At 38.7% G+C, this 12876-nt stretch overlaps 1 protein-coding gene across 8 annotated transcripts in view; it reads left to right on the forward strand.

Annotated features, from left to right (window-relative positions):
* Positions 1-12876, forward strand: part of aplp2 (amyloid beta (A4) precursor-like protein 2) — a 62682-nt gene that overhangs the window by 26280 nt on the left and 23526 nt on the right. For all 8 annotated transcript variants that reach the window (XM_011482279.3, XM_020708078.2, XM_004075268.4 and 5 more), the window contains exon 3: positions 5366-5495. In XM_011482279.3, the coding sequence (XP_011480581.1) occupies positions 5366-5495 (130 nt within the window). The remainder of the gene's footprint in view (positions 1-5365; positions 5496-12876) is intronic.

A 12876-nucleotide genomic window follows, 5' to 3' on the forward strand; every position in this document is an offset into this window, starting at 1 on the left:
AATGTCAATTCTCTCTGTATGTTCTACTTTAGCTGGGCTTTAAAAAAACCACTCCAATGAAAAAGGTGGGATGTTCTTTCGAAGTTTTTCTGATAATTGAGGACATATATGAAGAAAATTAAGCTCAAATATGCTTTTCTAAGAATGTCTTTATTTAAATGGTTGTGAATCAGGCACAGACAAAAAAACGCTGTTTGAAAAAGCTTGTAGGTGTGACGTAGATGCTACAACGGCAAACCACAAGCTCCATACTCCACTACATTCCGATGCATCCACTAGTACAGTGTTTTTCAACCACTGTGCCGCGGCACACTAGTGTGCCGTGGGAGATGGTCAAGTGTGCCGTGGAAAATTGCCCTCATTAACTGATCTAATAGTATTTTCCATCTCCAGGATTTCAGCTCTTTGTTCATCCAAACAGGTCCTGATAAAACACTGAGTAGTTAGGAATATGAAAGATCGTAAAATACTGTTTTCTTTGTGTTTATTTGATTCTATTAAAGACATTTTGATAATAATGACGGTACCCCGATTTACCTGCAGCTATAACTGTTTTCTGAAAAGTCCCGCAGCTTTTACTGTCTCCACGACTCCACCAATCATTCTTGAAGGCTTAATCACATGTCATCAGTCTGACCAATCAGAAGTGGTTAAAGTCTTAACTTCCTTGTTCCAATTTAGCTCATAAGTCACTCAGTTCCAACAAAAATACCAGCTAAAGCTCGTCTTTAGCGGTGTAGCTTTCCACAGAATCCGGTATCAGACCGTGGAACAAGAGAACAAAACCATGAAGCTCAGAGACGCGAGTCTTTCTGCCTTTTTCACGTAGTTTTCACACTACATCTCCCATGATGCATTGGCTTAAAGGGACAGCGCCTTGCTAAACGTCTTGTAACCACAACGAAATTACAGTTTGTATGTAACTTAACTTTTATTACATCTTTTAGAAACAACATCTGCAACTTCTGCCCTGTCAGCATCTGCTTTTTCTGCCACAATTATCACAAAAATGCACGTCAGATTGCCGGGGGGGGGGGGGGGGGGGCGGTCGTGTAAATCAAAACAGAGTTTCAGCCTTGTTTTTTTTTGGGGATGTTGTGGTGTGCCGCGGGATTTTTTTCAAGGTTAAAGTGTGCCGTGGCTCAAAAAAGGTTGAAAAACACTGCACTAGTAGACGACTAGATCCATGTGCGTCTTCTTTTTCCCCGTATGAGCTGGAAATCAGGCTCACGACTGTATGGCTGGTTAGCTCCAATATCGCTCGCCATTTAAGTTCCACCAGTAATGTGAGGTTTGAGGTTGTGAGCGGCTGTAAGCTTGCAGGAGAGGGTGTAAACCAATGGATGTTGGGAAGTGGGGGAAGGCTTGTTTCACACCAACGGTCCCACCGAAAACTCGAACTTCTAATGGACTCCTGCCGCTCTGCAGAAACTATGTCCTAGAAAACAAAATCATAACTAAAAGAGCACTGGGAGCGCTTTAAAAGTAGATCAAAAGATGATCAGAGTGGGACTTTAAACACCATCAATAATCCAAAAAGGTTATTTATTATTAATGTATCAATTCAATTTACAAATTAAAAATGTGCTTTCAAAGCTGGAGTTCAGTGTAATTCAGTCACAGTTTAGTCTGTTGTTGTTGTTGTTTTTTTGTTTTAGTTTACAGTTTGTTTTTTCTGGTGTAAACACAATAATCACTTGTGTGCTGTAAACAGAGGAAAGCAGCCCGTGCCCTCCACAGCTCGGTGTTGCCAGGGCGACGCCACAGCCCCACGTTTCAAAGCAAAGAGAAAGTGAGAACTCAAAAACTGAAATGGAATGAACCAAAATCCTGATTCCTGCCTTTCCTTTTCCAAAAAAAAAACAAAACAAAACGGAAAGGCAGGAGAAACTAGCCTGACTATCTGAGCGTGCCCAGTTGCGGTCATTTCAATCCAGAGGTAAGACCCCGCTGTTGCTGTTTGAACATCAATTGGATAATAAGATGATGATGAGCTGAAAAAATAAATAATAAATAAAGAAAATCTGTAAAAACGGACACCCCAGAATTTTTTTTTTCAAAAAATCTTCACAATTGAAAAACCTTCTGAAAATAAGCCAAAACAATCTGCCAGCAGGGTAATAAGTAACTGATTTTTTTATCAAGAATTCATATTTTTAGAAGTTTTCTTATACTAGGATTAAACTATTTTTTCAATAAGATTATTTTTCTTGTAAGGCAGAAATTAAGACACATTTTCTTTAAAACAAGATCTTTTTTTTACTGTCTTAAGATTCAGTTTTAGCAGTGAAGGAACAGGGAATGATTGTGGAACCAGCCCCTAGTGGTGACTTCGTGAACTGCACTTGGTTCCAGTTACTTTTGAGTTTAAACGATTTTTAATCCTGAAGTTAAAGTGTAGTTTCCTGGTCGAAAGTTATCACAGTCTATTGATATATCAGCTTTATAATGAATTCCACCAAACCCTGTTGTTAGTCAGTATTAGTGGACTAGAATCTTCTCTTTGGTTAAAAACAACAAAAAAAGCTCCTTACCATTTAACAAAGCGAAGGAAACATGGAAAAGTTCTGTTTTTTAAAGAAAGCAAAAGTAATCGTAAGAAATTCAGACTTAAGGTAGCATAAAAACAAGAAAGGAACACGAATCTTAAGGAAAAAAATCTCTAGAAAATAGTAAGTATCTCTCTATTAAGCATGAACCATTAAGTATTTTTGTCTTATCTTAAAACAAAACATCAAACTCCAGAAATAAAGAGTTACATTACATTTTTTTGTGCTTATTTTAGTAATAGTTTATTTAACTCTTGTGCTATCTCAGATGACCCCACCCTTACATTGATGTGTTCTCCCTACCATGACAAAGGTGGATAAAGGTGGGAAGATTTCATGTAATCCATGGACACCAGTGAAGATCACAAATCATTGAAGAAAAAAGGTTCAGAGCACTGTCTAGTGGGTCTAGATGACCCAACTCCCAATGTCAAAGTGCCTAGGATAGCACAAGGGTTACAACGGGACAATGCAATTAGCCAAAAATCTGTGATCCTCTGGCCATGATGATAAAAAGCATAAATACAATATGATGCAACATAAAACAAGACAGCAGTTAAGCACATTTTTTTTTATTTTCTACATTTAATGTTCCTGTTTTGTTTTTGTTTTTATTACAGTGACAAAACAAACTAGCGTAATAAGTGGAAACGACTCATTTAAGAACAAAATGTAAACAAGATGAGAATCTTTTTACAAGTTTGTCCATCTTTAGTTAAACTTACTCTTAAAACATACATTTTTGTTTCCAAAAAAATAACAATGCCAGAATAACTTGTCAACATTTATTGAACTTTAAAATAACATCCTTAACTCAGAGCAATGAATTCCAGTGACATTTTTATTTTTTTTAGTCTTGAATCATGTTTTTCTACTGTCAAGACTTTAGAGGAAAAGGAATTTGAGTAATTTCAATAATAATTTTTTTATTTCTAGATCGCAGCCCTGAATGAGACAAAAAATACTCAACTGTGCTGATTTTGAGAAAAGCTTGGAAAGGTGTTGAGAAAAGTGAAGTTAAAGCAACGTAAAACCCGGCAAAATGTCTTTAATGTATAAAAACAAGGTTTGAATCTATCCAAGTATCGCATACTTTGCAGTGGGGTATACTGGTGTGAACGTCTAGCCAAAAAATGTCCATTTTTTTCGTTCGTGTGTCATCACGGAAGCAACTGAGCTGCTCTTCCAAGGCAGACATCATTTACAGCGTGGTGGGTGGTTCAGTGCTTCAATTACAGACTCTCCTGGATGCCACTAAGATAAAAAAGGGCATGTTTTTCTGCACAGTAAAGAATTGCCTCACTTTTCTCTTTTTCACGGCGTCTGCTTGCAGAGAAGCCTTCCAAAGTGTTAGCTGTGATGCTGTCTCACTGGTGCAAAAACGTAATTCATCTGGAGCCTGGGATGTAATTACTTGATGACATTTTGGTGGCATTTTGAAAAAAAAAAAAAGAACTTATGGTTGTGTTTCTAGAGAGCAGGTGGTTCCTGAAAGGGTACAAAGCATTGATTTGGGGGTTGAAGCCCTATACGTTTTGCTCCCAAACACATTTAGCAAAAACGGAATCTTAAAAAAGTAAAAAAAGACCATCTTTTCAAGAAAATTTGTTGTTTTTTTCTATCCTGCTAGAAAAACAAATTTTCCGATAGCAAAATAATCTTAGTTTGAGAGAACCTGTCTTAGTGACTAGAAAGGCCATTTCTTTTGCTTCTTTTTTTTTAGTTCATAGACCCTCTCTAAAGCAAATCATGTTTTTAGTGTTGTTAACATGTAGCATTTTTTGACAATGGAGGACAAAGACATTTAGCTTAAAATTGCATTTGTGATTATTTATTTATTCAGATTGCAGTGAATCAGGATGCAGACGAAAGAATGTCATTTGAAAAAGCTCGTAGAAGCTACTATGGCAAGCAACAATCCCCCTGTTCCGCTCCATTCTGATGCCTCCACTTGCACACAAATAGATTCATGTGGGTCTTTGTTTTCCTTCTCTGAGCTGAAATCTGGATCCGAACTGTTGGGCGAGATAGCTACGATATTGCTCACCATTTTTGTTGCACCACTCATTTTGATTGGGGTTGTGAGCTAGTGGGAGAGCATGTAAACCAGGCATGTCCAAAGTGTGGCCCGCATTCAAACTTCCACCGGCCCGCAGGCTCCCGTTAAAAAATCAATTCTAAGTAAAGTAACAGTAATTTTGGTTTAAAAAATGTATTCAGATATATTTCTGTTTTAATTGAAGAAATGCAAAGTGTCCAATGGTATAATATTTTCATTAGATACAGTGCAGACCAAAAGTTTGGACACACCTTCTCTTTCAAATGAATGGGAAGGTGTGTCCAAACCTTTGGTCTGGACTGTTGTTCATCTGCATTTAATGTTCTTATAAGGCTTCAAAGAATTTTGGCCCTCACACATTTTTACCTCACCAAAGCTGGCCCTCTTAGCAAAAAGTTTCAACACCCCTGCTGTAAACAGATGGATGACAGGTAGTGAGGATGGACTCTGCGCCAACAGTCCCGCACACAGCTCAGAGGGGAATTTCTAAAGAACTCATGCTGCTCTGCAGAAACTATGTGCTAGAAAACGACACGGGTTTTTAGATTTTGGCTGAAAAACAGCATAATCCTAATTTAAAGACCACTGAGAACGCTTTGAAAATAGATCAAAAGATGATCAAAGCGGGCCTGAGATATGAAAGGGATATGAATTCTTGACTTATTTCCAAGGGGCCTGTTTTTGCAGTGTAGAGCTAAATAAGAGCAGACACTCATCTTCCTTGTTATTAACGGATAGGCTCTCCTTCTCCTTGCAGGTGTATCCAGAGCTCCAAATTACAAATGTGGTGGAAGCTAACCAACCAATTCAAATCAAGAACTGGTGCAGGAGGGAGAAGAAGGTCTGCAAAGGTCATGACCACATCGTGGTGCCTTTCAAGTGCTTAGGTAAGCCTGTGGGACAAACCACTTTGACGCTGTTTTTGCCCTCTTCTTCTGCTTTATTAGCCTTTTGTTCATGGCAGCGGGAGACGAGCTTATGAGTCATCTGCGCGTGAGGCAGAGGTGGCATGGGATAATATCGGGCTGATTCACTTGACTAATTCTGGCCTTGAGCTGCAGATTGAGCAGATCTATTATTTCTGGGAGGCCTGTGGAGCAATAACGCTCAATAGGTTTTTTTATTTTTTTGCCTGCCTCCCTGACAGTGGCCATAAACTCACACAGACACACAGGGTCATGAACGCAGGGCTCTGCAAGAAGGCCCGCTTTATTACTCCTCATTTGTCCGACTGTCTGAGCCGTCCCGAACAGCTCCGGCCCCCCTTCGCCGTACCCCCCTGTTCCAACATCCCTGTTATCAACACTGCAGCTCCTGAAATGTCAAATGGTGGAGTCGGCCGTGAACAACACCTCTGCTGAGTTCCAAGAGAACCAGAGACAAAGCCTCCCAACTGCACCAGACGAGGCTCCCATCCTGTCCGGCACTTCAAAGCCTGCTGGCTCTCGTCGGCTGTCCTCCTGCTGATTGAGCTGTGCTGCTTTCTGGGATGAAAAAGCCATTAGCAGTGGCACTGGACTGTGAAATGGGCTGCCGTTCAAGAGCATTTTTTGGCAAACGTCGAGGAGGTTTGGGGAAATTCATTGGATGGCAAACGCACAACTCAGATCACAGTTTTGTGGCTGAAGTGGTAGAGAAGATAAGAAAACGGTCTCAGGGTGTCATTTGTGTCCTGTCTCCAAGCTCTGTGCTTCTGAAAAGTTTCCAAAACCTTTCAGAAATTCACCATTTTGATCAATTTCAGACTCTCTTTTTTTTTCATTTTCAGAAGAGCAGGTTCACCTGGAGGGTCTTCTGTCAGTTCCAACCTTTTGGGGGGAAAAAGATAATGTTTTGAAAAACTATTAAAGTATCAGAAAATCTAGAATTTTAGGGTTCTAATATAAAAAAATGTAGGGTTTCCATCAAAATATATATGATGGCCAAACTTGACCCTGTGGGTTCTCCAGGGTTACAAGAAGAGGATGTTCCTGAAATTTGACAGATTTGTCTATGAATAAGAATGGTAAATGGCTTATACTTGTCCAGCGCTTTTCTGCCCTCCTTGAAGGCCCAAAGTGCTTTACAGTCACAGTCCCTTGTTTCTAAGTGTCTTGCCCAAGGACACTTGGACGGTCATGGACTGGCAAGACGGGAAGAGAACCTGCGGTCTTCAGATCAGAACTAAACTGAGCTTTATGCTGAAGGGTCCAATTTCAAAATTTATGTAAGTTTTAAATAGAAATTAACAAAATATTGTAAACATATATATTTATTTGTAAAATTTAATATAAAAGTATTTTTCAGCTAGAAATAAACAATAGCATCTCTATAAAGAAACAAAAAAGTGTTCTGACTGTGAGTGTTAATAGTACCACTATCAAAATATGACATTTTTCAAATGTACATGTCTGTTTGAGACTTTGTTTTAACCAAAAAGTAAAGAGATATGTTAAATAAAAAGAGCAATATTGTCAATTTTAGCCGTTAAGGCTGGACCTTAGAGTCCAACATTGTGAAAGATCAGACCTTAAAGCCCTAAAGGGTTAAAAGTATCTACCTGTTCATTGCTTTAACTTATCAAGTTCAGAAAAAGAAGGTGGAACTTTGGTTTATTAGAAAGAAAATCAAGTAAATTCACAGGGGATTAAAAAAAACATGTTTTTTAAGTTGACGGTTTAAAGAAACACTTGTTTGTCTCATGAGCAGAAATAAAGTTTCAAATATGATAAAATGTTTCTGTTTAGATACAAATCCATCTATCGAACAGGCGAATGTATGCAGAAATTTTTAGGAAAGTTAATAATTAGGAAATTGGTTATTGTTTTATAAATTTATTGGCAACATTTTCAAAACTTAAGGGCAGCATATTTGTTTTTAAAATCAAATATTGAACTAAATTGAAAATTCCTTTGCTACGTGACCAATTTTAACTTCTTTAAATCATTTAAAGCTGTTTTAAAATGCAAAAACCTTTTGCATAATTGACACTTTATGACCTTAGATGGTAGTTAAGGAGCGTTGTTGCTTATTTTTAGTAAAAGTGGGTTGAAATCTGCAAACCTGTTTGGACTTCAGGGGGAAAATGGAGATGGAAACATAAGGAGTTGGAAAAACCTTAGTGTCTCTGAGTAATTCTCTAATGGAGCGTGTTGGGGTCTCAGTTGGAGGCTGTGATCATTTGCCTCCAAACGCAGCGTTCCGCCGACACTCGACCACGTCTCGGCACCCCGGCCCCTTATTTGTCAGGGCTTGGTCTCCTTTCCAATGGGATGGCGAACGCCGGTTGAGCTAATCGTCCAGAGAAATGGACATCAGAGGTTCGCCGCTCCGCAGTAATTATATTCAAATCAAAAAGAAATTATATGTACCAAAAGGAGGTGGGCTGAGGCTTGAAGGATGAGATTAATGGGCCCAAACTAGCACCCATGTCAATTTATTAGGTTTAGATGAATAATGTAGCTGGACAGGAAGAATCTGGTGAGGAATAATGACAGAAATGAGTCTCGTCTTTCTGTGTCTTCTGTCCCCAAACAAAGCCTCTGACGGTGAATGAATTAGGTTTTTGATCCACGTCTCTATAATCACTGGAGCACAACGTCTTCATCATACAGCAGGATTACCCCTGAGGCCTATTTTTATTCATCCTATGTGGAAGGAGGAGAACATCTGAGGCAGCCAAACGCCACGAAAAAACTCAGCGGGAAGGAAATTTCCTGTGGAAAAGAGGGAACTGTCCTTAATATGAGTCTTCTTGAGAAGTGTGTCGCAATGTCTGTAGTCAAAAATGGAAACTGTGGGCGCGAAAAAGTAGGTCTTTTACTAGAGATGATAATCTATTAGACACAAAACCCAACCCAGCTGGGAGCCCTATAGAACCAATAAGATGAAAAAAGACCTGTAACACATTTCAAGTTGTCCTTTTGTGCAATCAATGCCATTTTTCTGTTTATTACAAAAAATAAAAATGTACTCTTGACATTTATATTAAAATACTCAACTAAACCTGTTCTTTGATAGCGGGCGCCACAAGAGGCCCCACAGCATCACACAGCTCATCAAAAGTTGAGCGTGTCATGTGGAATTGTTGGATCCACAGCTCCTCTGTAAAATCACCAACCACCATTTCCCAAAATGACCGTACCCGCTCCCACGTGTAAGGAGCTCGCCGATCCATGGCCAGAATAAGACGCCAACGTCTCCTTGGATAGAGGACGATGAGCGCTAGTGCTGTGGCAGAAATTTGAATTAATCTGTTGTAAATCAAAATGTTCTTCACATCTGTCATGTCATGTTTTTGAAAGACTTGTGTGAGTTGGTTTGTGTTTATTTGCATAATTATGATTTGATGGAAACGGTGAAATTGCAGAATTGGTGTTTTTTCAACATTTCTAGAATTTCGATAAAGTTTTGTGCATATGTGTCATGGAAGTAAAGCTTGTGACAAAAACCAGGACTACACTGAGGAGGGATTGTGACGGGTTACCTGTGAGGTCATGAGAAGGATAAAGCTGTGGAGGAAAGCCATCCTGGTTTTATTCATGCACGCTTTGGGTAATCCTGACGGCAGATCACATTTCTGCAAAGTCACAATGCAAAGAGCCACATAGGATCAACACTTGTGGTTTTGTGCTCTGTTCGTGTTGTTGCCCAAGACGAAACCTTTTTCAGTTACTGTAAAAAAAATAAATAAATCATAAGTGATCTAAGTTCCTACAAACTGACAGTGACTCAGTTTTCATCAGGTTAAGTGAAACACAATAGATGTGAGAGTTTAAGGGAATGAGTCAGGTCATGGAGCTGAGGGTTTGTGAGAGTCATGAGGCTCCCGGGGGGGGGGGGGCTCTGCGGCCCTTAGTAACGGTAGATGTCATCAAAATACAACACTGACGGTAATCAGGCCAAAAATGTCACCAGAGAAACAAATCGCTGCTCAAAAAGGGTGATTTTCAGTGTCACGATGTTGTTGTTTTTTTTGTGGTGTGGAATCATATACAGAAAAATTGTATTCAAGGCTGTGAAATAACACAGCCCACAACTAAATAACAAACTGTAGATATGTAAAGGATGTCTATATGTAATGAAAGAAAAAATAATAATTTCAGATTCTTTGGAAACTTTTAACTTCCTATCAGAAACTATCACCAGACTTAGTTTGCTAAGTAACCACATGTGGCTTGTTACTCAAAAAGCCTGTTGTTGTTTTTCTACTTTTATGGTTAGATATGACAATGCTCCTGTATCAAAAGATTTTTCATATCTAGGATCAAATTTGCTCAAACCAAAATATTGCCCTTTGATTGACATAGACATAGACTGCATAAGAGACTCTGACGTCACCCATAGAAAATGGTTTACTTCCTACTCCAATGAGATTAAGTCAATTCGGTTGTCAGTTTTTGCGATCACCATGGCGTCACCATGGTGGAACCAGGCGTCTACAGTAAGCAGTGATTGGTCCAAGTTTGTATGAGTCATTTCTTAAAAGTAAAACACGTTAATTTACAAGAAAAAATACAAATATTTACTAAATTTAAAATTGTCATAAAGTTACAACTTTAAATCTCTTAATATTACTTTTTTTTAATGGCCCAAAAACTCCGTCATAATCTTTACCATAAAGGTTTGAAAATTAGCAAAACCTTCCCGCCAAAAGTGTTACTGAGATTTCATGGAGGAAGCCATTTTGACATGATCAGGAAAAGCCCTTCTACTGCCCCTGGTGGGAGGATCGTGAACTACAAGGCAGAAAACATGGACCTAGTTGTATCCAATGGGTTTTTAAGGAACGTTTGGATCCCACCAATGAGATAGGGGTCTCAGAAATGCGTGTATCAAATATGATAGGAATGGTTGTACATTCCTATCAGGTCAGTGCATTGACCTGGCTCCAGTTACCTCTATTCCAGTGTTAGCCTTATTTCTTCAGCCTATTTGCTTTTTTTATTTTTAATACCAGGTTAAGTGCCTCATGTTTCTATAGGAACCAAAGAATCATAAGGCCAGTTTTACATCCACCTCTGTTGGAGTCATCAGTCTGATCATTAATAACTAAAATTAGAAATGGAAGTTTGTCAGCCTTTGTTTTTGTAGCTTTTTAATCACTGTCACTGACACTCTGAGTTTGTGCATGAGTGTGTGGGGGTTTATGTGTGCATTTGCTGTGTGTGTGTTTGGGGGGGGGGGGCATCCAGCAGCTGCTGAGCTCTCTGCTATTTCCAGCTCACTCCTCTTCCTCTCCAGCCCTCTCATTTTCCCAAACACTTCTCCCTCCACCCATCGTACGCTCCCGCAGCACCGCCTCGCCCGAAGTTACAGAGCACCACAAAATGAGCGGTTCCATGGCAGCTCCCAGCCTGCACCGCCAAACCTCTGCCCCCGCTCATCATGTGGGCGGGGGCAATTAAAAGAAACGTTACTTCAAAATAATATTACTATAGTAGAGGTAAAAAGTCATCGGATAATTACTCAAGTAAAAAAACAACCCAAATACTGAGTAGCTGCTTGATTATGTAGCTTTACACTTTAAAAATTCAGAAAGCAAAGAACAATAATAATAAGTGTGCAAATTGTGCTATTTTTAGACACTAAAGATACATTTTTTAATTAAAAATATAAGTTAGGAACTTCCCTGTGCCAGTATTTGTCCATATTTAATATTCTGGAATTTTAAGATATGATGATGTGTCCATCAAGGCTGAACACAGCAAAAACGGGTAGCCTAAATGGGAATCTTAAAGTCACTAGAAAGTAATAAAATAATTTAAATTATTTTAACCTAACAAGAAATAACAAGAAGTACAATAGGATATCAAAGTGTAGAAGGTGTTCCATAAAAATGAGCATTCAAAAAGGGAAAAATCAATTAAATAAAGTAACTGTCACAGAGAATTAGTTCAAATAAAATGTCGTACAGACTAATATGTTCTTTTGCTCGTACCAAGCAAATGGTTAGTATTTTTTGAGAATTTATTTACCTAATTGTCGTTTATTTTGATCACAGTGACAAAAAATAGTGTAAGAGGTTAAAATGACTCACTTTAGAGCTAAATATGAACAAAATGAGAATATGATCAAGTTGAACCTATCTTAATAAATCCAATAAGAATAATCACATTGAAAAATAACTTTCTCACAGCCTAAAATTTCAGTTAAATTTTAGTTTTTCTTACAATCCTAAATCAAGTTTTTTATTGTCAAGGATACGAGGAATAGGGATTTTAACTCATTTAAATAATAATTACCTTTTTTCTAGCTCTTAGTTCTTAATGTGTAAAAAAAAAACTGTGCTGATTTTGAGAAAAGCTGGGAAAGGTGTCGAGCAAAGATAAATTTTACACCTTATGACATATCTTGAAAATAAGGTCAATAAATCTTTGCAGGGATCAAACAGTTTGCAGTGAGCTTTTCTGATGCAACACCTTCACACCACACAGGCAGATCTTTTCATTTTTTTTTGGAGTTCTAGTATTTCTTTTATTTGTTTTATTCAACCTTTATTTATCCTGGCAAGACAGATTAAGAAAAAACTCAAATTTTCAACTGTGGCCTGGCAAAAGGCAAGAGACACATAACTACTACCAATATTACCGCGCACGTGGTAAAAATGGTAGTATGGTGTATACCGATAAAGTGCCTTTCTATCGTGATCAAGGCTTAAAGTGAGCAATGTGGGGTTCTCTGTCTTGCCCAAATACAAGTTAGCGGAAATCGAACCAGAGACCTTCCAATCAGAGATTGACTGCTCTACCACAGTAGACCTGTTTAAGATAAAGATACTTTATTGATCCCAGCTTGGGAAATTCGGTTGTTGCAGCTCAATAACAAACAAACAATGAGTGACACTCAGGGAAGCAATCAGTCAGATACAGCTTTTAGAAAAGCAAACATCAAATAAGTTTATCTGTGGCAAAAGGATGATGAGTTATAAAGTTCAATGGAGTGAGGTAGGAATGATCTCCTGTTGCGGTTGGTGTGACGGCAAAGCCTCTTAGCCTCTTGGAAAAGCTGCTCTGCTGACCGTCAAGTACAAAATGGAGAGGATTATTGAAAGTCCTCCTCTCCATCACAGCTTTGAAGGTATCCAGTTTGTTCAGTCTCTTTGTGTCACTGGCAGTGATAAGGGAAGAACAGAGTGCTGGTCACAACAGACTGGTAGAAAATTTCGAGGCCCCTGCTTCACACATTGAAGTTTCCTCAGGAAGTAAAGTCTGCTGCAGGCCTTCCGGTACTCAGCAGGGCTGTTGGTCTTCCAGCTCAGCCTGTTGTCAATGGTCACTCCCAGGTACT

The sequence above is a fragment of the Oryzias latipes genome, chromosome 13, assembly GCF_053564925.1.
Source record: "Oryzias latipes strain Hd-rR chromosome 13, Olatipes_Hd-rR_3.1".
Taxonomy (NCBI): domain Eukaryota; kingdom Metazoa; phylum Chordata; class Actinopteri; order Beloniformes; family Adrianichthyidae; genus Oryzias; species Oryzias latipes.